A 26,058-nucleotide genomic window follows, 5' to 3' on the forward strand; every position below is an offset into this window, starting at 1 on the left:
AACATGCAAGTTCTAAACAAATTCAGTGGGTTTTGATGCGAGATGACAACAGATGGATTTTTCCACTGCATGAAGTGTTATTATGGATTATGGCCTGAAGCAATGGTTTAAAGTTAAAAATCACTTGGATTTGTTTCTCACAAACATGCAACTTCACTCCACAATATATGAATTGATGGACTGAGTCATGTGGAGATTTCTCCAAACAAACTTATAAATCTTGGATGGCCTGGGGGATGTGTTCCGCTAATTTTAATTTGTGAATCATGCCCATGATATATTTGCATACTCTAATGCACCTATTCTTAACCATAGGGCCGCGGCCCACGCTTGGGCAGTGAGCGCCACCTGGAGTGCCGCAAAAAACTTTACGTTTTTTCACCTGTGTGCCGCGAGGGAGAAGGGTCTGTCTGCAGACTGCAAGACGGGGGCGTAACTTGAAGTGGGCGTAACTTGAAGTAGGAGGCGTAACTTGAAGTTGTTCAAATCACACAGAACCACGCGAGATGTCAAAACGAGACTTTGTCGGGATGCGTTCGAAACCGCATTCCCTTTAATTAGGCACTTAATTTCAATAAGTACTAACTTAACGAGCGCTAAAAGAGTATATACTCTACAGCCTAAATGCGTATGTATGAAGTATGAATGCAAATTGTATATCATCATCCGCTATGTTGATCATGTGACCTACAAAGTTAAAACAAGCACAAAAACGTAAAAGACATAAGTGACAGGTTTAATTAATGTATTTGTAATTATCTTGATAATGAAGAACATGTTCCAGAAATGGCTGCCTTTTTATTTTGTGATGTTAGTATAGCCAATACTGTTGATTTTAATTTTTTATATTTTTAACTCCACTAATCTGATCAAGTGTTATCCTTAAAGCATTTTTTTTTATAATTTGAAAACCCAAAATCATTATCTCTTGAATATTTTTTCAATTATTTTACGTGAAAAATGTTTTTCTTGTATAGTATCTCATACTATGATGAAAACATGATTTTTTATTTACTGTTTTATGGCATTATGATTGTTTATTGTTAGATACAACCGTCTTACCATGATCTTTTATGAAATACTTTGGCAATAATAATAAAAAAGAGGGTCAGGTGCACTAACTCCTCACAGCGACTCTGCAATATCTGCACAAAGGGTACTTCGATCAGCTGCTCGAAGATCTCACCTTTGGAGAAGAATGTTGATTTGACACTCTAAAAATGTAAGTATTACTACTCGAAAATTAACATTACCCCATAATGAATTGCACCTTTTGCCCACCCCAACACTTACATGCAATAATAACAATAAATGCCAACCAAAAATTATATATTTTTTTTTCTTAAAATTACATTTTAGTAAAAGAAGCCAAATGTATTTTCTTTTGTGACACAGCTATACATGAATATATACTAGTTAAATAAATGCCGTCGATGTGAATACATCCATTTTCAATCAAGCTATTAATACATGACTGGATAAAATATTTATATTTTATTTACTGACAACAAAAAACATGTCTAAATGATTAAAATAATGTATAAAAGTTAGCATCACAATAAATGCATACATGTACAAGTCAACAACACATGATACAAAGCTTCATTCACTTATTGTTCTAACAAATATGTATTTACAGATGGTGAACCCAACATCCTCCTGCCATCTGAACACAGCTGATACAGTTCTGCTGCTCCACTTCACAATCGTGTCGACATACACATGATGTCATTGAGCAACAGGATGAAGACCTTGATGACGGCTCTCTGAACCACACAACCTTGAAGCTAGAGCAGAAGAACACGTGCAGGACAATCTGACTGCTGTGTCTGCTCCAAACTTTCGTGTGCCTGCACCCCATGAGCACGACTACCTGAAAAACATTTACACAGAGTTTACAAGTACATGCATTGATTTATTACTTTAGTAGTGGGCTAAACCACTGAAGTGGTTCAAATTTATAAATAAATTATACATTTATCCAAAGTGACTTACAGTGCAACGAGACTAACAGTTTTTACCTAACATGTGTTCCCTGGTATTCGAACCCACAACCTTGCACTGCTAACGCAATGCTCTACCACTTGAGCCACAGGAACACCAGTGTGTCCTTGGGCAAGGCTCTGTTCTCTAGGTTGATCAGGGGATTGTAGGCCCCTGTAATAAGAGCACTGTCAATCACTTCAGATAAAAGCTCCATCACATTTTTTGATGATGCTTTTGAAGCTTCTGAAAGTCAGCCTTCATTGTTTAATCAGTAACCAGCTGAACAAACTTTACCAAAATCACATCCTCAGTGTCTTGTGGTCTTTCTCTAGATGCTCTCACTGGCTCTGGGGTCACTGAGGATGAAGACACCACAGCAGCATCTGGTCCTGGTGAGACAGTAAAGGGCAGGTGGAGTGAGGGAGCGTCTCATCTGTGACTCTCGATCATTTCCAGGATGATGCTGTGGTCTTCTCCATCCTCAGTGCACACACCAGTCTACAGACATTTTCATGTCCTACAAAAATACACATACACAATACAAAAAGTCATTACATTATTCTTTTGTTTCAGGTTTTCCCTCTTTTTCACCTTTCCTTGCTGGTCCTGCTTCACCACAAAAGATCTGCAGCAAATGCACAGAAATCAAGAATAAGAAAGGAGGTGTAATAGTTGTTTAAAATTACATTAATTAAAATAAAATACAACTTAAGATTTAAAATTTTTCATTTATTTTTGTACTGTACTTACACAAATCCTTTGATGGCAGTATTCCTTCATCAGTGTCTCTGCAGCAGATCAACACATATGTGTCTCATCTGTCCCTGTAACATCCAGACAAGAGTCAGTCTCCTCTGTCATATATCTGTGATATACTGCATTTACATGTTGAGTTAATAACTGATGTAGCTCACTTTTTATCCAACACAAATGTTCCTTAAATTATCAATATTGCAAATGGACAAATAAAATAGATAACTTATGTTTAGTTACTTTACGTAGATTTGTTTGTTTACATGACTTACACTCATCTAAAACAGTTGACAAAAGTGAATTCTACACAATAGCACACAGACATCACTCAGACACCTGTTTCATGTCTGTTAAATGTGCTCATCTACAATTCATATCAAACATTATCCAGTCTAATGATAAATATACATTTTAGTAATAGTCTCCAAGAAGTATATATGGTTTATGTAAATCCACTATTGAGTCGTGTACTTGAAAATGGAGCTCCCCTGTTAGTTATGCATTATAAAACATGTTTACTGCAAAATCACAAATATGCTATATTATGTAGGTCACAGACAGATTGAGCCTGTGATACCTGGGGATAGCGTCTTTAGACCTTTTGCTTATATGTTGCTTACTTTACGCCTTAGTTTTAATAAATTATCAATTCCAAAAACAATACCACTGTATGAAAATGACTTATACACTTCAATTTAAATAATTATTTCGGAAAAAAATAAGATTCTCACCGTTTTCTCTCACAGCAAGCTGTCATATTCGTCTTCTTTCCAGTTCAACGGCGGTTGGCATCCAGTTTATTGGTGCAATACCGCCCTCTTCTGTTCCGGAGTGTGGGTCAGATAATACGTTTTCCTACTAAAACGTACACTCTCACATTGTCCCCTAACATTAATATCTACAAACACATCATGCATCAAATCCTGCCTATAACCCCTGCCTCCCTTAAAACGTAATCAATATTCTACTCTGTGTCGCCATTTTGCCAACAACTTATCGTTTTGAGGTCTCGCGTGGTTCTGTGTGATTTGGACAACTTCAAGTTACGCCTCCTACTTCAAGTTACGCCCACTTCAAGTTACGCCCCCGTCTTGCAGTCTGCAGACGTACACGCTTGTGGGTTTTTGCTTGAACATGTTATACATATCTAATCATTTCTGTAATACATTTTCATTTTTATTTTACAACTTATAAAGCGTTAAAATCATAGGTTAAAATTAGTATTCATTTTACATATTAAAACTGGTGTAAGAAATGGCAAATGAAAATTATGTAATTTAATTTTCATTTTCATTTTGCACCAAACGTTGCACAAATGTATTGGAAAATGTAAATGTAAATACAGAAATGCATTGTCATTTTACATATTGCATTGTCATTTTGCATATTACATTCCAAATTGAATATTGCTACCCATATGCTTCCATACCTGAAATATAGTTTATGTATCAATAGTAAAGGTAAACATTTACTTATGTTACAATCATAGATTTTCTTTCTTACTTTCGAGAGTAAAGTTTTCAGAGTGTCGCGCACGCGCAGTGGCAGTCTCGTGCATTGTGGGAGCGGATTGAGAAACATGGCGGCGCGCATCATTGCCCGGCGTGTCCGATCACTGAACCACCGTGCTGTATATTCCAATCGTATCAATACTGCCGCGACATTAACAGCAGCTCCGCTCACCCATGGCCGAACATTTTCATATCTGACTACTGGACACAAATCTCCGCTGGCTCAGGTGTGTGTTAGAGATTGACTCGTGACATCCAATGACCTACCCTTGTCTTTAGATACAACGACTTCAGCCTCATTTCACTTCATTTCAGTATATTAACTATATGCAGCCACAAAATAGGTTTGAACCAAATTAGTTGCATTTACCATTAAGGGAAATGTTTCTAATTTAACTTTAGTTGTATTGTGTTTATCATGTGGCTGAATCATTAGACTGGTCTTTAATGTTTTGTTTTTTTAAATATCTCTTGCAGTAATCAGTTCTGGGTTTTATAGTGGTTTATATACATGTATATAATATACATGCACATATACATGCAAGATTGTATGTATACCTCTTTGATCATTTGAAAGTGTGTATTTTTAGTTGTCTATATATTCTGTTTACTGTGTGTATCATATATTTGCTTCATCTATATTCTATGACATTTAACAAATATATGATTTACTTATTACTTCATCATAATACTCATGTATCATTGGCTATTATTGAACCGAACTTTAAGTACAGTGTTGTTATTGTTAGCTAAATATGTTAAAATTTAAAACATAAATATTAAATTAAAAACCTCAAATCTAAAAAATAAATACAAATGTTGCATTGGCAACGATGGATGAGTTTTAAGTTGAAGTACTAACATTACCAAAACTGAATAAATAAAGGTAAATAGAAAATCCAATTCAAAAGACTATAAATAAAACTAAAATAATACTGTTCCAGTTGTCTGTCCGAAATAATCTTTGTAAAAATGCATTTCCTAGGATGTTTTGTTTTCTTTTTTAGATCTCTAGCAGCTCATTTCAGGTCTTGCAGTGGAGGCAGTATGGTGACTTGCCCCCGTTAACTCTAGAGACTATCCATGACCGTGTCCTCTACGTCCTGAAGCTCTATGACAAGATCAGCCCTGAGAAGGTAAATATCCATCAGTTTAATTAGATAGGCAACATGTTTGGCTGAAATATTTCAAATGATCTTCAAATATACAACATTCAGCGTATTAACTGTTTGATGATAATTTAAAAGTATTTTACTGAATAGCTTCAGGCTACATCTCACTTCATGAAGGATTTGGGATTGGACAGTTTAGACCAGGTGGAGATCATAATGGCCATGGAAGATGAATTTGGTATGTAATTGCATTAACTTTATATTCTAATTGCTTAATTTTTATGTATTATTTGAATGTATTCATGGTTCTTTATGTGTATAAAGATTTATAAAGAGATTTTTATACTTGGTTATGGATGTACAGTACAGACCAAAAGTTTTGACACACCTTCTCATTCAAAGAGTTTTCTTTATTTCCATGACTATGAAAATTGTAGATTCACACTGAAGGCATCAAAACTATGAATTAACAAATGTGGAATTATATATGGAATTATATACATAACAAAAAAGTGTGAAACAACTGAAAATATGTCATATTCTAGGTTCTTCAAAGTAGACACCTTTTGCTTTGATTACTGCTTTGCACACTCTTGGCATTCTCTTGATGAGCTTCAAGAGGTAGTCACCTAAAATGGTCTTCCAACAGTCTTGAAGGAGTTCCCCGAGAGATGCTTAGCACTTGTTGTCCCTTTTGCCTTCTGTCTGCGGTCCAGCTCACCCCTAAACCATCTCGATTGGGTTCAGGTCCGGTGACTGTGGAGGCCAGGTCATCTGGCGCAGCACCCCATCACTCTCCTTCTTGGTCAAATAGCCCTTGGTGCCTTTAGTGTGACTCTACAATTTTCATAGTCATGAAAATAAAGAAAACTCTTTGAATGAGAAGGTGTGTCCAAACTTTGGATCTGTACTGTATATCTAGTACCCAGTTGATAAAGTGTTTGCTTTCATGTACAGGTTTTGAAATCCCAGATGCTGAAGCAGAGAAGTTGATGACACCACAAGAGATTGTTCAGTACATTGCAGACAAGAAGGATGTTTATGAATGAGCATAAATAATAATTTTGAGTGTAATTACTATTCAGATCTTCTGAAAATGTGTGTCTCTTAAGGTGAACTTTATGCTTATGGATGCTTATGTTTCTGCTGTTCTTCTTTCTTCTTTTTGTATTTAAATGCGTGCTTAAATTGGTGTTCATAATTATGTTGGTCTGCAGCATACTCTGCTAGACACATGCATAAACTCCTCTTTCAAACAATAAGAGTGTGCAAATAATGTGAATAATTCATGTGAATTCTACAAAATAAAGACTTTAAATCAGTTTAAAGAACCTTATTTATGTCTTCAGATCTATGTTATGAATCTGTGCCAATGTGATCAGTCTGTTCATCAATAGATCACGGGTTTGTTTTTTGACAGTTTCTTTGTTTTCTGATATAGAAAAGAATTCCACCCCCCTTTAAAAAAAAAATCACATTTTGTTGCTTTGCAGCCTGAAATGAAGACAGACACAGTTTTTGTTTCATCCAGCTGTATTTACTCAGTGCAACTTATAGTATCCAGTGAAATATATAACACCAACATGCCCAAATAAATAAATAAACAGAATCGCTGAGTTCCAAGTTCACAAGATCCTTCATTCTAATATGCTAACATTCTAATATTTGGTGCTCAAGAAACATTTCTTATTATTATCAATGTTAAAAACTGTTCTACTGCTTAATATTTATATATTAAGCAGGAAATATTTACCTTTCCTTTATTTTGCTTTAGATGAATAGAGAGTTTAAAACTGGGGCAGCTGTGGCCTAATGGTTAGAGAGTTGGACATGTAACCTGAAGGTCGCAGGTTCGAGTCTCAGTGCTGGCAGGAGTTGTGTGTGGGGGGGTTAATGAACAGCACTCTCTTCCTCCCTCAATACCCATGGCTGAAGTGCCCTTGAGCAAGGCACTGAACCCCCAGTTACTCCCCAGGTGCTGGATATATAGCTGCCCACTGCTCCAGGTGTGTATTCACGGTCTGTTCACTTCTCACTGCTGTGTGTGTGTGTGTGTGCACTTGGATGGGTTGAGCACCAATTCCGAATATGGGTTACCATACTTGGCAAATGTCACAACTTTCACTAAAATGAAATAATTTGCAATAAATATATTTTGTTATAAATGTATGTCACTTTTGATCAATGGAATATGTTCTGAATAAAAGAAAAATTAAGTAACTTTTTTTTGTATATGTGTAAAACAAGAAACTTATATTTTTGATTGGCTGTATTTGGTTTGTTACAGCACTGCCTACTAGAAATACTTTTCCATAGTTGGAGCCAAAAGAGTTTATCAGGTTATATTTGGAAACAGGTCTTAATCTTTATCCCCTGAATTTAACGCTAATAAAACTAATACAATCTTCCAATATAACCTTTGACTGACATCAAATAACATTAGGCTGTTGACATTTATTGCAGTGTGGCCTTAAAATAGTGATACGTTGACATTTCTGTTCACATTATGGATTCCTTTAATGCCATTTCTAAAGTTTGTGTATTTCAGGATCAGCTCCTCAGCATAAAATATGCTGTATATCCTTAAAAATATTTAAAACATGAAATATTACACAGTCAAATAATCTGCCCATGAAGCAAAATGCAGAGAAGGCGAATTCAGTGAGAATTAATGTACATCAAAATGTAGGATTCCAGCAAAACTATTAGATGATTAATGATATATCATTCATTCTTAATTTAGACTTTTAATAGGCAAGAGAAGAACTTTGGTTGATGTTAAGTTCAAAAGGGTTTACATTTAAAATACACTCCTATATTATGGACTTAAATAAGCCAGTGTTTCCTTTTCAGGTGTAATAAATCCTTTGCACTCCCTCTGTGTTCTGTGTTTATGTGTGTGTTAGTATGTCAGTGTACTTCTGCAACGTACCTCTTTCTGTGATGATGAGAAGGGACGTGTGCAAAAGGCTCAAGTGATGTGAATATGGACAGAGTATGTACAGCGAGTGTTCGTTCAGACCACGCCTTTTTTCTGACATGTTGCGACATGCCCTGGCTTGTAGAGAACGGCTGTCAGTTTAGTTTCAGTTTCAGTTGAGCTAATCTTCGCATTGTGTTCGTGTGCGTCAGTGACCACAAGTAAGTTGGAACTATATCATATAGATTATAGTTTATATTAGTAATTTATGTTAACGTTGATAGTAATTGACAGCCTTTATATCTGTTGTATGTGTGACTTATATGTTATTCCCATTGTGGTTACGTTTCGGGACATGTTTAGCACTGCTTGTTCAAGTGACTAGAGATAGTTATTCAGTTAACTAAATTGTGTTTATGGAAGTAATATTGATGTTTATTTCCTTTCATTTAGAACCACACCTACACTGTAAAACCATAAGAAATAGTGCCTGTGCATCGCATCTGTATTCCCAAAGTGTGCATCTGTATTCCAGAAGTGATATATCTGTATTCCAAAGTGATATATTAAAGCCTTCAACATATATCTCTGCCTTCCGTGTCCTGACTAGACACCCCATATCGTTGACTAATTTTCATAACCAGAGCCCCATTACAATTTATGGTCCTTCGAGCCGGATAGTGTCAATGATATGGCAACCAGTAAAGAAGGAATCAGCCTCCCTGTTTCGCCAGTGCGCCCCAAACGCTCACTGCAACGCCCAAGATATCTGGATGATTTTTTAGTCGAATATTCAGATCAGCATAGCTTAGCGCAGATGCACAGGCACGAAGAGGAGAGGGAGCTACGCAGTCCTAGAAGCATATCCTCAATGTCACCAATGCATAATGCAAATGAAGCCATTGTTCATCAAGCCTTGGAGACAGCGCGGCAACAGAGTGAAACTGCTAAGAAACAAACAGAGCTTTTGGAGTTTTTCCTGCAGCATCATTCCCCTCGGACCTCAGCTCAGTCGTCAAGGAGGTCATCACGGCATCAGACCCCAGTACGCCAACTCTACCCAGACAGAGGAGGTGAACCACAGCCTTTGCCAACCCTTGTTCCTCACCAACACAGAACTGAGGATCACCCAAGTGTAGCTGCAGAACTAACCCATCAGCTAGAACAAATGACACTTCCTCCGTCTCTCAGCCGAGTCACTCAACCCCCTCAGCATACGCTCGTTCCACGCTATGGCGTTCAAGCTATCAAGCAGGATTCTGAACATGATCCACCAGCTCACCTTCAGCCCAGCTATCCCAGAGAGTCAACCCAGGGTCTACAGCCATCAGTAGGCTTATTAAGAAATGCCACATCATATAGCTCACTCTCGTCCTACCCTATATCGGGTAATTGTGAGCCCAGTGCAGCGGCACCCGGCAGCCAATACGAGAAAGGTAGGGAGCCTCAGTTGGAAAATCCACATCTGGTGCCACCTGAGCCTCATACATCACATCTCTCACATGTGGCTCCTCCCAGATCGCTACATGGAAATCCAGCTTTCGATCAGATGATGCCTTTACCCGTGCACCAGTCAATACCTCAGCCTCCTTATGTACCCCAACCTTTCTACCAAGGGAATCCAGCCATGCTGGCCCATTATCCATCCACTGGATATCAGCATACACCCCCCAATATAGAAGGCCCAACATTTCCTGACTTTACCAAGGAGGACAGAGCTCAATATGTGGAGCTACGCCTTTCCCTTAGTACACTCCTCCATCCTTCTCAGTCCGAGCATTACAAGTATGCCATCTTGCTGAAGCATGTCAAGGTGCCACATGCACATCGCCTAGTGCTAGCTCATGCAGAGTCTAGTATGCCCTACTCTGAAGCTCTGAAAGCACTGGATGAACGCTATGGACGTCCATATCAGTTTGTGCTGAAGGAGATAGAGGACATGGAACGTCTACCCCCCATCCGAGATGATAGAGCTCTCGACGAGTTCTCCATCAGAGTGCAGTCGCTGGTAGGGATGCTGAAAGCTCTCCGAGGTGAAGGCCATGAGGAACTCCACTGCGGCTCCAATGTGAAGCGCCTTCTAAGCAGGCTCCCCAAGCACCAGCAAGAGAGATTTCGTCGTCAACAGTATAGGAAGGACCCGGATAAACTGAAGCTAACGCTCATTGAATTTTCAGAGTGGCTGAAGGCAGAAGTCAGATGCCTGGACATTGAGCCCTCACTTCAAGCTCACAGTGAGAAGGATAAGAGGGAATTTAAGCAGCAGAAGTCCAAGGTTAAGATTACTACGGTTATGCATGGGATAGACAGTTCAAGTAACCATCCATCCGACACGCCCTCTCAAGCAGCTCATTTTATGCGAACCCAAGGGAAGGGTAAGATATCCTGCCCTTACTGTGAGGCAGAACACTACCTCAGCCAATGTGAGAGCTTCGCTAGACTTACCAAATCAGAGATGGTGGACTGGATTAAAGTCAAGAGGAGGTGCTGGAGATGTGGACGTTCTCACCTAGCTTCTGCTTGTGACCTCAAGAAGCCGTGTCGCCTTTGTAAGTCGAAACACCTCTCTGTCCTTCACGAGGTCAACCAGAGGAGTGGGAACGAGCCCACCATCACATCGACGGCAGAGACTCACTACCTGGATCAGCCAAATAGATATAGCCAGGTGCTGTTAAAGATTGTCAGAGTCAATTTGCAATACCAGGATAAAGTGCTTGACACGTATGCAGTGCTGGATGATGGCTCTGAGAGAACCATTCTGCTTTCGTCTGCAGCACGCCACCTAGGAGTACAGGGTCAAGTAGAAGACCTCACACTCCGTACTATCCGCCAAGACATCAAGATACTGTCAGGCTCACGTGTGTCCTTTACGATCACTCCAGCTTCCCAACCAACAAAAAGGTTCTCCATTCAAGGCGCATTCACAGGTGAACACCTAGGCCTCTCTCAGTACAGTTACCCGGTTACCCAGCTCCAGAGAAGATATCGCCATCTACGAGGTCTGGCAATCCCACCCATCGATGGTGTTCAGCCAACCCTCCTGATTGGATCGGATAATGCTGATCTGATCGTTCCGATTGAGCCAGTGCATCTTGGTCCCCCTGGTGGTCCTGCAGCAGTCAAGACTAAGCTCGGTTGGACACTTCAGGGTCCAGCAAAATACCTGCAGCAACAGCTTCCCCCCACACAGTGCTTGTTCACCACAGTTTCCTCCCCTTCTGCTGAGCTGTTCAGTCAAGTTGAACGGTTGTGGCAGTTAGATACACTACCTTTCAAAAGTGAGAGATTGGTGACCAGATCCAGACAGGACAAGTACTCAGTGGACCTATTAGAGGCCGAGACCATCCGTGTAGAAGTAAACGGAGTGCATCGGTACGCTACACCCCTTCTACGAGTCCCAAACATGCCCAAGCTGCAAGTTTCAAAGGAAGTCGTGATGAAGAACCTGCGAAACACAGAGAAGAGGTTAGTACAAGATCCACTGCGTGCATCTACCTACCAGGAGGAGATCAAGAAACTTGAGATTGCTGGGTACGCCACCAAGATTGACTCCTGTGAGGTGGACTCATCCAAGGAGTCGTGGTTCCTGCCCCATCACATGGTCAGACACAATGGCAAGGAGCGGATTGTTTTCAACTGCAGCTTCCAGCTTGGCAGACAAAGTTTGAATAACTACCTCCTTCCTGGTCCAGCCTTAGGACCCTCACTCCTTGGAGTCCTCCTGCGCTTCAGGGAGCATCGAGTCGCAGTAAGTGGAGACATTAAAGGGATGTTTCACCAGGTCCGCCTGCTGGACAGAGACAAGCCTTTGCTGAGGTTCCTTTGGAGGGATCTAAAAACGGACAAACAGCCATCAGTGTACCAGTGGGAGGTTCTGCCGTTCGGGACGACGTGCAGTCCCTGCTGCGCGATCTTTGCTCTTCAGAAACACATCAATGAGTCAAGTCAACCAGGAGAAAATGTCCGCCACAGTGTGGAACAGTGTTTCTACGTCGACAATTGCCTGCAGAGTCTACCCACCGTAGTAGAAGCCAGGAACCTCGTGACGAAGCTTAGAACCATTCTAGCTGCAGGTGGCTTCGATATTCGTCAATGGGCCAGTAACCAGCCAGAGGTGATTCGCAACTTGCCTAAGGAAGCCAAGTCTGACAGCAGCGAGAGATGGGTTTCTCAGACGTATGGTGAAGCTCAAGAAATGACGCTAGGCCTCAGTTGGCACTTCATGGAGGATACACTCCATTACAGGCATCGCCCGGTTTTCCCAAGCCAGACGACCATGCGAAATATCTATAAGATATTAGCAAGCCAGTATGATCCCCTAGGTCATATCCTGCCTTTCACGACAAGGGCCAAAGTTTTGGTCCAGAGACTGTGGGCCAAAGACCGCGACTGGGATGACCCAAACTTACCGGTCGACCTCCTGCAAGCCTGGACTTCATGGGAAGAAGAGCTCCCTCAGCTCTCAACGGTTAGTCTCACCCGGAGTTACTTCCCACTGGACGTGGATGTAAGTGCCATCACCCTCGAGCTTCATGTATTCTGTGATGCATCAGAGTCCGCCTACGGGTCAGTTGCTTACCTACGTGGTGAGGATCCTCATGGCCAAGTCCATGTAGCCTTTGTGCTGGCACGTTCAAGAGTGGCACCGAAGAAACAACAGTCAATGCCATGCCTTGAGCTCTGTGCCGCCCTTACCGGAGCTCAGCTTGCCCAGATGATCCAGAGAGAGCTCACCCTTCAGTTGAGGGACACAGTGCTGTGGTCTGACTCCACCACAGTACTTGCCTGGATACAGTCAGAGTCCTGCAGATACAAGGTGTTTGTAGGGACTCGTGTATCTGAGATTCAGGAGCTGACGGATCACCGGTCATGGAGGTATGTGGACACACAGAATAACCCCGCGGATGCTATCACCAGAGGGATGACACTATCCGACCTAGCCAAGCCAAACCAATTCAGCCAAGGTCCTGCCTTCCTTCGGCTATCACGTGAAAGATGGCCAGCCACAACTTCTTTCGTGGAGGTCACAGATGAGACAGAGATGAAGAGGTCTGCGTTCTGTGGCATTATGTCAGCCATTACGGCTCCAGAGATCCCAGCCACTGAAGACCACTCTACCTTCGAAGATCTCCTTGAGGCAACGAGTAGGTCACTGCATGGGGCGGCCTCCCAATCAAGCGCCCTCAGTGCAGATGACTACGCAGAAGCAGAACTCAGAATCCTTCAGAGAGCACAATATGATAGCTTTCCAGACGAAGTCAAGTGCCTACAAACAGGGAAAGCACTTCCATCCAGCAGTAGGCTCTTGTCACTTGCTCCAGAGTACGATGTCTCTAGGGGCCTTATCCGAGTAGGTGGTAGGCTGCGCCGTTCTACTAGTCTGGAAGATGATGTCGTACACCCAATTGTGCTGGAACCCAAGCACCATATTACCAAACTTATCATACGACAGTACGACAACAAGTTACACCATTCTGGATCGGAGAGGGTCTTCGCAGAGCTCAGGCGCAAGTTTTGGATCCTCCAAGGCCGAGAAGCTGTGCGTCGTCACCAGAGATCCTGCCCGGAGTGCCAGAAATGGAGAGCAAAGCCTGCGATTCCTAAGATGGCAGATCTGCCCCCTTGTCGTCTCCGCCTCCTGAAGCCTCCATTCTATTCAACAGGAGTAGACTGCTTTGGCCCATTCCAGGTCAAGCGAGGTCGGAGTATGGAAAAGAGATGGGGAATTGTTTTTAAGTGTATGACCACCAGGTGCATTCACCTCGATGTGCTGCCCAACATGGATACCGACTCGTTCCTTATGTCACTCAGAAGGTTCGTGGCTAGACGGGGAACTCCCTTCGAGCTTCTCTCTGACTGTGGGACCAACTTCCGCGGAGGGGAGCACGAGCTCAAGGCAAGTTTTGAGGCCATGTGTGTGGAGCTGCAGACTAAGTTGGCTAAGCACCAGATCCGTTTCCAGTTCAACCCACCAAATGCACCTCACTTTGGTGGAGCCTGGGAGCGGGAAGTCAGATCCATTAAGGCTGCACTCTATGTTACTCTGGGAGCACAGACAGTGACCGAAGAAGTCTTGCAGACAGTCCTGATTGAGGTGGAGGGAATCCTCAACTCCAAGCCACTGGGCTATGTGTCGACAGATGTAGCCGATGTGGATCCCGTGACCCCCAATTACCTCCTCATGGGGCGGCCCGACTCTTCGCTTCCTCAGGTGGTGTACCCTGAGTCTGAGATTCTCAGTCGAAGAAGATGGCGGCACAGTCAGGTGTTAGCTGACCAGTTTTGGACGCATTTCATACGGAACTACTTGCCTTTCTTGCAATCAAGGCAGAAATGGGTAAAGGACACAGAGAACCTCACTGTGGGTACAGTGGTGATGGTAATTGACCAAAGGTTACCTCGTGCATTGTGGCCCGTGGGACGAGTCACAAAGACCATTAGGAGTGTCGATGGGAAAGTGAGGACTGCTGAGGTGCAGGTAGATGGGAGGACCTACACCAGACCAGTGGCCAAGCTCATTGAGCTGCCAGCCATACCGGATAATGCCTCGACAGCAGCTCCTGTGGGTAGTTGAGCCTCTCCAGGAGATAATTCACACCGTGAATTATGGGGCGGCTGTGCAAAAGGCTCAAGTGATGTGAATATGGACAGAGTATGTACAGCGAGTGTTCGTTCAGACCACGCCTTTTTTCTGACATGTTGCGACATGCCCTGGCTTGTAGAGAACGGCTGTCAGTTTAGTTTCAGTTTCAGTTGAGCTAATCTTCGCATTGTGTTCGTGTGCGTCAGTGACCACAAGTAAGTTGGAACTATATCATATAGATTATAGTTTATATTAGTAATTTATGTTAACGTTGATAGTCATTGACAGCCTTTATATCTGTTGTATGTGTGACTTATATGTTATTCCCATTGTGGTTACGTTTCGGGACATGTTTAGCACTGCTTGTTCAAGTGACTAGAGATAGTTATTCAGTTAACTAAATTGTGTTTATGGAAGTAATATTGATGTTTATTTCCTTTCATTTAGAACCACACCTACACTGTAAAACCATAAGAAATAGTGCCTGTGCATTGCATCTGTATTCCCAAAGTGTGCATCTGTATTCCAGAAGTGATATATCTGTATTCCAAAGTGATATATTAAAGCCTTCAACATATATCTCTGCCTTCCGTGTCCTGACTAGACACCCCATATCGTTGACTAATTTTCATAACCAGAGCCCCATTACAGGACGCTTCAGGCATTTCTTTTGTGTGTTTGTGAATGCATTCGATCCCCAAGTGCTGTCTAAAAAGTATTGATTTTGAGACACAGACACTGTGCTAGCGATCTCTGAATGACCTTTTATATTAATCTATTTTCTAGTCGGAATTGACAGCACAAGCTCGTTAAGGGAGCGCAAACAAAACTCGCTCTGTCTTCTCTCACACAAACACACACAACCCGGGCTATTAACCTAATCAGGGAATCTCCTCTGTCCCCTTAACTTTTATCCGCCCCCGTCCCATTTTCCCTGTTAAAAAGATGCCTAATCGTAATCATATGTCTGCGTAGACCCTCCTCGTGCCCGTAAGCGAGCTCGCGCGCTCACAGCAACGCACGCACATGCACGCGCGAAACCCACAAAGTTAGCTGCGGTCGGTTTCTACGACGGACAGAAGGATGAACTTAACTCTTCTTTAAAGGTCTTAAAAAACAAAAAGAAACCTGATATTAATCCTCGTTACAGATACTTTTAAATAGTTTAAGTATTGTTTACATCATATTTTAGGGTTGCTGAATATTCTTTATGGAATTAACTGTGAGAACGGATACCTTCCTGGAATGTTTTGGCTCTCAAAATGCGTCGTTTTATGTATCTTCTCTTATTTATTTTCGCTCCAGGTAAGACGACCATTTCATTCATATGCGAAGAGATATTTGCATGCCAAATACATTATTGTGGGTTGGCCATTCTAGATTCTTTAGAAGATTAGCATATAATATAGTTTTTAAATAATTTATATTGTGATTAATCTAGCCGTAAAATTTACCAGTGGGCCTAATTTTAACATTGTGCTGAATTTTACACACAAAACATAAAACTGTTAAAGTACAAAAGTAATGGTACCTCCATCGTACTGAAATTCATGACCTAACTAAAAATCTGTAATAATTCTTAATATGTGGTGACAGTGAGTGTTTTTGTCTGTAGGTAACACACTGTTGAACTTGAGGCAAGGCTGTGGAGAAAAAATTATTGGAGAGGGATCCGGCTCAATTCGTTACTCTTTACACCCAAACAGACTTTGGTTTAACAGAATTACCAGCAACAGCCGGGAAAAACTGTTAGACATTACCTGCACATGGATTATTGATGCACATAAAAATCAGACTTTTTGGGTAAAGGTCATTTCTGTTGGGGAAGGTGCTCATATTGGAATTAAATTTGGGGATGGGAATACACTGACCTATGAAAGAGAGGAGTGGGCACAGTTCTCTGGCACTGGGAGAACCATCATTGAATTGAGCTTGAGAAGGACTGATGAAACCTTTGCCACATTACATCTGAGTATGTCACTTAAAACAACGCCATGTTTTTAGATATGGTTCCATCTTAATAACATCTTTGGACATGTATAATTCCAATACCACACTTACACACACGGTACATCATAGTACAAATTCCACAACATAGAATGATTTCTAAAGAATCTTGTGACACTGAAGACTAGGATAATGTCTGCTGAAAATTCAGGTTTGCCGTCACAGAAATACATTATATTTTAAAATAAGCTGAAATAGAAAACAGTTATTTTAAATTGTATAAATAATATTAAAAGTAAAAGTAATTTAAATAATATTTCATAATTTTACTGTTTTACTGGATTTTAAGAATAGCCTTGGTGACCATAAGAGACTTCTTTCAAAAACATTTAAAAAAAATCTTACCAACATCAAAATTTTAAACATTAGTGTATGTGAAAAGTATGAACAATACCCAGTGAGATGGTTGTATGTTTGTTTATTTCTCTTAGTGTTGGAATCGTGTGTCTTGAATAATCTCATAATTCCAGTTTCCATTCATTTTTGTGTGTGTGTTTTTCTCAGGATGGAACACGTCAGAGGACAGTGACACTCTTGCTTTGATTCCTTACACCCGCTCTGATGCTGATCCAGTGTCTCCCTCTCCAAATGGCTCAAATGATGTAACCCACACCCCTGACATTCCAGTGAGCAGCAATGCAGCCCCTAAAACACATTCTCTCAGGGGTGAGAGTATACAGCAGGGCGGAGGTGTGTCTGACCTGGATGATAAGCACAGACCTCTCTTCCCGCAGGAAATCACCAACAATGGAAAGGAAACGGCTGGAGCCTGGATCTCTGACCTTCCACTCACTGGCACACATTCTTATTCTGATACACAAACCAGCTCTGCCCTTGACACACACGTGAACACGCTCGCAATGTTGTCCACTGAACCTTTTTTGGCTCAGTCTTCTACTGAAATCCAATTACCACTGCTGTCTGTACAAACTACACCCCGACAAGCAACTGATGTGGCTGCAACAAGTGCACTTTTAGCCACAAACGATGTTGCACACACTGAATTAGATCGAGGAAGTTCACATCACATGCACACACATGCACACAAATTGCACAAAATTAACTCCAAAACGAGTCAAAGAGGTGACCCAAGTTCATTGTTTCAGACTTCCAGCTTTATGACGTTAAGTTCACATTATATTCAGCCATCTAAACAAAAAGACTTCCTTAGTGACAGTTCTTACAAGGCTAAAGCAACCACAGTGATGGCCCCAAATAAAGATGTGCTTACAATATCAGAGAACACTGGGACGAGTCAATCTGATTCAGCTTTTTGGAGTTCAACCACAATCTCAGATGATAAACAGCCTATATCATCAGAGACGGACAGGACAGATCGCTCTCCAAGGTCAACTAATCCAGATCAAAACATTACTGATCAAATAATCTATGATGATTCAGTACTTACTACTAGTGCGCCTACAACAGTATCAAAGTTTCCAAATGTTAATCAAACCAATACATTAGCAATTTCTGATAGCGACACAGCTGAATACTCAGGTTACTCCACGTCTCCAAGTGAGCCACCAATAAATGTTACCAGTGAGAATGAGCCAACCACTTCAGACAAGTTCATGCACACTTCAAGGAAAACATTTGCAACTCCAACTTTAACTTCTCTGGAAGCATCAACCACCCACCTGTCACACAACATCCAAATTCAGCAAGATACAAGCACCCAAGAAATCAGCTCTGCATCTTCGTCAATCTCTTACCGGACTTCACATAACAATAACAAAATCAGTGCCTTCACCACCTTCCCAAACACCATCCCTCCAGACCTGACCCCTACTAAGAGTCCTAGTACACCAGAAGGGGACAAGGGTCTGCTACCATCTGAAAGTGATTGCCTCGGTCTTGCATGCACCCCGTATTTACCGTCTACAGTAAGAGGCAAACAAGAAATCCCCATCACCAGCTCCCCATCAATCTCTTTGTTGAGTCCTCAGATTAGCCCTAATGTGACTTCTGACCTCATGGTGGAAGATAGCACTAAATTGAGATTTGAGAACCGCACTGATTTAGAGGAATCTGGTGTGTCCTCATCACAAGTCCAGAATACCAACACAGAATCAAGTTTGCATACTGGAATTCCCTATATACACATCTACACCCCAGTATTCACCTCCATCTTCTGAAAACACAAAGAGCAATGTAGGATTTTCCGATATAAGTGATATCGTTGAGATTAGTAGTGGTCAAACAGTGGGTAGAAGTTATCTGAGTCCTACTCAGACTAGTGCGACAAGTTCAGAGATGACTATTGGCTTATCTACTTTTAATGATATACATACTGGATCAACAGAAATCACTAATGGCTTTACTGCCCACACTACTGTCACATTGAGGACTTCATCTGACATCACAACTCCTTACATCTCAAAGGCCAGTACAGCTGATCGTGGCATTCAAACCAGCACATCTATTAGTATGACCATTCCACATTGGAAAAACAGTCAGACCTCTGTGGTTCATCCACCTTCAATAACTACCCAGCAGATGAACCCACACACTACTTTGTTCCAGGTCCAGACACACTTTCCAGTGCAAAAACCAAGCACTATCAGACCTGCCCAACATATGACCACAAGATCTTATCATATTCAAACAAAAGCACACATAGTATCTACACAAGCAGTCACTCAGACAACTTGGATCCATTCTACTGCAACCAGCTTTGACAGGAAGTGGCCATATGGACGGCATTATTTTGTAGTGAAGGACCAGCCAGCAACCATCAAGGGTTTGTCACATTTGCTTCTTTGAGACCTATAATTTATCACTTTTCCAAATTTCCCAGTAAACATTAACATTTCCTGAAAAATATCTGTTTTTCTGTTTTTTTTTCAGAGAAAACATTTCAAGTACTCTTACAGATTGTCCTGGAAAGAGATTATGTCCCTAGTATGAGGTTACATGAGGTAAAACTATTTGTATTACTTTACATACTACTATTCAAAAGTCTGTGGTTGATACATTTAAAAAAAAAATGTTTTTGAATGTTAGTGTACACATACTCATGTCATCTGAACTGATGGTTGATGGTCATATGATTGCCATTGCAATGATCTAAATAGCCATCCATGCCTGCAGGTGGAGACATTCCTGCAGATCCTTTCTGGATTTCAGTATCAACATGTGACCTGGCACAGGTAAAACACTTTGCTGACATATACCGTATATTTGTAATTGATCTTTTTCAATATATGCATTAAAGTCACTTTTGGTTAGCTAAGAGACTAGACATTGCTGTAATTATTGATGAAATTCATCATTCAGTCAGTACATGGGAAGAAGTTGTTGGTGCATATGAATGAATGTTTCTTTTATGTGTAATCGTGTTCTTAATAATTGTTTGTATTTTAAGTATGTGATCCCTAGAGAACCACAATTGAATTGCAGAGTTTGTGAGATTGTGATTCTAATGAAACGTTAATGCAAAATGAAACTAAATATAAAACATCTTCTTTGAAAACATTATGAATAATTATATTATTATATAAAATATAGTATTATTATAACAATCAAAACATTACACATTTTAGGTTTCAAATCTCATGGAGTTATAAAACTTATTATGTAATAATATTAGGTATTATGTAATTTAGGTAGCAGTGGTCTAAAATCTACCTGAAAACCTGATCTAATATCTAAATAGATGACGTGTTAAATATATATACATATATATATATATATATATATATATATATATATATATATATATATATATATATTTTTTTTTTTTTTTTTTTTTACAAATTTACATTTTTTATCATTACTTTTGATCAATTTAATTTGTCATTGCTTAATAAAATATTAATTTCCTTTAAAAAAAATAAAAAAATCTTTGATTTTGTGATGATTGTTTTCATAAGTGGTCCAGTTCTGCAAACAGTAGTCCAGTTCCAAACAGTGGATGCGCTGTCCTGGCTGGAAAGGGTGGAGTCTATGTTGCAGCAGGCGGGGTTAAACCCACTGCCAAAGAAAGGAATATTTGTGGGTGGAGTTAGAGTGAAGAATATCACTGTGGGAGGTGAGTGTTGAACAAGATCTTAACCAGTGACAGCTATCTTAGAAATGTTTCACATTTATTTCTATCTGAGCCAATCAGAACACCTATCATACCCTAATATGTTTTCTTTCTTTTCCTCTCAGGTTTGCAGACAGATGTTTGTGAATGGCTGTTTGAATGTCTATCTGGGTTCCAATGTGTTTCCTCAAAGGGCAATGCCACCTGTACATCTGTGTGCCACTCTGAATACTGTAAACATCAGGGAATCTGTGTCCATCGCCTCGGACAAAAGCCTGTCTGTCAGTAAGTTACATGTACAGTTACAAGCGGAATAGTTTAACATAGCAGATTTCTGACTTGCGGCATAAAACCTTGTCCTAATTGCAATGTATTTTGGTCAAGACCTGCTCATTTATACAAGAAAAAACCAGAAGGACTGATTAGCCCTGTAAAGCCAGAAATATGAAATAATAGTCAGAAAAAAATGCAATATGGTGCAACTGCTGAAATTGTAATATTTTTAAAATGTAGGGAGCAAAACATATAATGTAATGCAATACAATGATGAATGAGAAATTAATGTTTTTCTAAAACATGATGTGTGGATAATCAAGTAAACCTAAGTTTTATCAGTCCATTAAGGGTTAACAATATAAAAGGTGTTGTTTACTTCATTAAAATCATAAGATTTCACAGTAAAAAGACAATTGTACCAGGACTTGAAGAAAAATGGTTATACTAAAAGTCAAGGTCTTCTACTTGCTAAAAAAGGGTAAATCAGACAATCTGTAGTAGATTGTGTACAACAGGAAAGTTCATGTTGGTAATTTAGGGGCCTTAACCAAGCTGTCTCTTTCTGAAGGTGTCCTGTTGGGGAGGATTACTGGTTTATGGGTCAGCGTTGTGACTTCCGCATGACCCGGGCGCGTTTGGTGGGCGTCTGCTTTGGTGTACTGGTTGCTGTTGCAGCAGTCATGGCTCTTCTGTCTTATCTCACAGTGCGCCGTATTAAAACCATGCTAATGCAAGCCAAAGTGGAACAAACACGCAGCAGGTATCACATGTTCAATCATTTAAACACACACTCTCATATACTCTCTGAAGTAGCCTGATTTTGTTATTGTAAATAGTTTGAAGGAAACTGTTGGCCAGTTAAAACAAACCATGGGTTGTGATAGTGCTTCTAAAAGCGGCACAGGGAGGGACGGGGTCAAGTGAACACACATAAAAATTCTCTTATATGTGAATTTTATTCATTTATTGCTTTTTCCTCTGTTTCTGTGGACACAGTTATCGCAGATTTAATCACTTTGATGAGCTTTCGGCACGTTTTTGGGGAAGGTCCTGGACAGGTTCTCAGGACTCATTGGACAACCCTGCCTACACCCGCTCTGATGAAATATTACACTTGCAAGCACTAGACCGTACCTGCTGTTACCATGATGATACTCTTTCTGTGGTATCCACATACCACGGTAGTGGAACACACCTCAACACCATCTATCCTCATGGGTAAGATTAGCATATTATTGAATCAATCATGGTTTACCACAAATATCACACTACTGTTCAAACATTTGGTGTTGGTATGTTTTTTATTTTTAAGAAGAAGTCTCTTATGCACACCATGGCTGTATTTATTTGATTGGCAGTGTAAAAAAGTACTATAGTATTACCATGATTGTGAAGTTGCTTAAATGATTTTTCCATGTATGCTTGGGCTTACAGTTCTCAGTATGGTTGGGATCTCAGCAACTGCAGCTTGGCGGATGGTGTGGTGGATTCTGGGAAGGCTAGTGACCTGTCAGTCTGTAGCTGGCCGATCGAGCCGATTCAGTGGACACCATTCCCTTTGCTGCAGCAGCTCAACAGGAATACCACCACGGTAAGACATACACAAAAGTCTCTGGGCTTCATTTGTAAAATGTTGTGTAGAAACTGTCCTACATTTGATCTTAAGAGCATTTATCAAATCTGAGTAAGTAACTCTCTTTCAAACGTGAAATTCAGAAATCGCAAATAATCATATTGCGATATTGATATTGATATTGTGCGCTGCTAAATGATTTCAGATCGCTGCCTTGTAAATATCACCTAATTAATGTAATTGACATATAATAGAGTACCAGTCAGCGTCCGAATTGTTTACTTGAGAATTATAAGCGGCAAGAATTGCTTCGTTTTCCAGATACCTGCAGTACTCCAACTCTCTGCCACAAGGAAAAGTGTCTACATCTGCTTAGACCCTGACATGGCATTAAACACTTTTCCATGTCAAACACCATTTTTGTAAATATGAATATTAGCGTGTATTTTAGGGAACACACACTCTATAAGATCAAATCTGTGTGCACACACGTTTTATAAATGAGGCCCTCTATATCTACATTCTTGTAACTGATTAAATGGGGTCATATGATACTTTTTTAAAGATCATTATTTGGTGTAATAAAATATGTTGACATGCTTTAATGTTCAAAAAACACATTATTTTTCAAATACTGTACATTATTGTTGCTCCTCTATGCCCCGCCTCTCTCAAACGAGTCATTTCTACAAAGTCCTTCCTTCCGAGAAGCGCAGTCTGCTCTGATTGGCCAAGTGCATTGTGATTGGCCGAACACCACAAGCATTCGTCAGAAATGTAATGCCCCTTTCCATAATCACGATCTTAATCTATAAAAGTAAATGTAAAGACAGTTAATAATGTCCTTATTTTAGCATCAGTTCAAGCCGAAAGGGGAACAGAGTCGCGTGTCAGACACAGTGATAAAGCTCGTATGTGTTTGCAGTAAACAAGCCACGGACGGTTAAGACAGATGACTCCACTGTGTGACCCTGTCTCTCTCTCTCTCTGTCACACACACACGCACACAATGCGCAAAACTTGAACATTTGAACATTCAATAGCAAATACTTAACCTAATAACAAAACATACTTATAGTAGCTGATTCAGAAGCACCAGATTGTCGTAGCAAAATCAGAATTACCCCCTCTCCTTGGTTCACGAAACGGTCGTCCATAAAATGTGTTGCTGTTCTAAGTAATCTTAAAGATTCCTAAAATACATCTACTTTTCGGAAGGCCAAATAAAGTGCTTTTGCTTTCACCTAGATACACACCTCACTGACATGGCTGCTTCAACACTAACTGCGGTTACTGAAACCACACCTTCTTTCTTCGTGTGAACATTTGTTAGGCATTACCGTTTTAGGGGGGCGTGGCAGAGTCTTAACTTAACAAAGAATATCTCTTTGGGTTTGGGACTTTAGTCTTTGCAACTTTACAGATCCTCTTTAGGCACCAAGACCTTGTAACACTCCAAAGAGAAGAAAAATTTTAATCGCACCATATCACCCCTTAAACACATAACTGTTCTTCATGTCCAGGTGAAAGTGTCTCGTCCTCGCTCTTACTGTGAAGGCATGGAACTTGTGGATTTAGAGAAGAGTTGGACAGCTTAATGGACACTCTTAGAAAACCTGACAATCTCTGGCCAAGTGTGAGAATATTTCATCTGTTTAAGGAAGACCATTGTTGTGCCAAACATATTTACAGCCAATCTAATAAAATCTCTTTAAACTGAAAAAATACTTTTTACCAGTGTACACTATCATTTGAACAGTTTATTGATTTTTTTTTTTATTATTGCAAATTAATACTAATTAATACTTAATGCAAAAATTGAGGTAAAAATATCCAAAAAATGACCTACACGCATCAAAAGAATGAGAAGCAATAAGGGCGATTATGTCATTAAAACAATGTCAAGTTATAGTGCTGCAGAGATATCAACCTTAATTAGCATTAGCATTACTAGCCCCGGCCCGACAGGTGTCGTAATACCAGTTTCGGCCATGGGAGGCGGTATGCGGGCAACATAACCACCAGCCAACCTGCAATACATGAATAAGTCGCACGGCTTGTGGGCATACCTGAACCTGATGTCAATCGTGTGGAAAGTACAGCCCACTACTTCATTTCAGTTCAGGGAAGAGAGCGGAAGGATGACTGAAGCCCTTGGCAAGAGACCACCACCCGCTACAGGGAAACAACCGCGCTCGGAATCACAAATCAAATCCGATAAGAAAAGGAGCCGAACCAGAGTAAACATCGGCACTGCTTTCAATCGCTGGAGACAACTGATGGACCTGAAAGAAATGAGGTTCGACACCGAACTTGCAACATTTCTTTTGGATTGGTAAGTTAGATGCTGTTAGTATTTCGCTAGAAGTTTGTTTTATATGTTTGTGTTTTTTTTCGGGAAGTTATAACATAGAAATGTATCGAAGCTATTTCTAGCTATAACTTTAACCATTTTTTTATATCATAATTAACCTGCTCTGACTAGTCTGTTGGTCTCCGTGTCCTCTTTGCTTCGTGGTTTTTCTGTACGTGAGAAAATTGATGTGTGGCGTGAAAGCATGTGAAAAGAGTCAATTGCGTGTGTCTCACGGTGAATGCTTGAGAGTTGGCAGCTCTGGTTACGTTGGTTGGCGCTAGCTTGGTCAACATCAGCTGTCTGATGTTGACCAATGATGTTGACAGAATGCTGTCTGTAAAATTAATTTAATTCAAATAATGTGTATATACAACTCAAAATGTAATATGAACAAAACGAATATGAACATATTCACTGGTAAAGGTGAAGGGGAGTAGCTTGAAGATGTCATGTTTCAAAATCACTTGACATCACCCAACGTTCCTCTGGAGGCAAAACGTCCTCTTAGGCTTCGGCTATGGCTGTAGGGTTGTTGTTGTGAAAGTAGGGGCGGAGCATAGAGACTATGCCGTTTCTCGTTTGTTACTCTAGAGTAGACCAATTCACTTTATTGAGGCATACTGCCCCCATCTGGTATGGAATGTGGAGTATGACTTGATTTTTTTGCCAGACATGACGGATGGCACCTTTAAAGGTAATATAGGTGATTGTCTTCAGAATTTTTTTTTTGTTATACTAGTTGAAAGTCTCTTCACATCCCAATAGCAATCATTAAGTTAATTGGTTTAAATTTATTTATCTGTATTTATATATTCTGTGAAAGGCGTAGGACCAAGAAATGTACATTCAATCAAAACGCTCTGTCCGAGCATTGTCAACGTATGTATCTACATACCTCTGTGCACCCTGTTCGCGCAGACAGAATACATCATTCAGCGCATTCACCCACGC

The 26,058-nt window shown here is 40.5% G+C and overlaps 1 protein-coding gene, 1 long non-coding RNA gene and 1 pseudogene across 2 annotated transcripts; 2 read left to right on the forward strand and 1 right to left on the reverse strand.

Moving 5' to 3' along the window:
* Positions 1-1,742: 1,742 nt before the first annotated feature.
* LOC132141855 (uncharacterized) lies at positions 1,743-25,123 on the reverse strand. Its single transcript, XR_009433937.1, has 6 exons — positions 24,682-25,123; positions 3,471-3,866; positions 2,737-2,810; positions 2,281-2,611; positions 2,022-2,157; positions 1,743-1,873 (listed from the first exon to the last, which is right to left on the reverse strand). It is a non-coding gene; the product is annotated as an uncharacterized LOC132141855 (long non-coding RNA).
* On the forward strand, positions 4,268-6,693 carry LOC132141854 (acyl carrier protein, mitochondrial-like). Its single transcript, XM_059551517.1, has 4 exons — positions 4,268-4,477; positions 5,258-5,386; positions 5,513-5,600; positions 6,320-6,693. The coding sequence occupies exons 1-4, from the start codon at positions 4,319-4,321 to the stop codon at positions 6,409-6,411; spliced, it is 468 nt and encodes a 155-aa protein (XP_059407500.1). The 5' UTR covers positions 4,268-4,318; the 3' UTR covers positions 6,412-6,693.
* Positions 15,561-24,476, forward strand: LOC132142338 (mucin-17-like; annotated as a pseudogene).
* Positions 25,124-26,058: the final 935 nt, after the last annotated feature.

The sequence above is a fragment of the Carassius carassius genome, chromosome 6, assembly GCF_963082965.1.
Source record: "Carassius carassius chromosome 6, fCarCar2.1, whole genome shotgun sequence".
Taxonomy (NCBI): domain Eukaryota; kingdom Metazoa; phylum Chordata; class Actinopteri; order Cypriniformes; family Cyprinidae; genus Carassius; species Carassius carassius.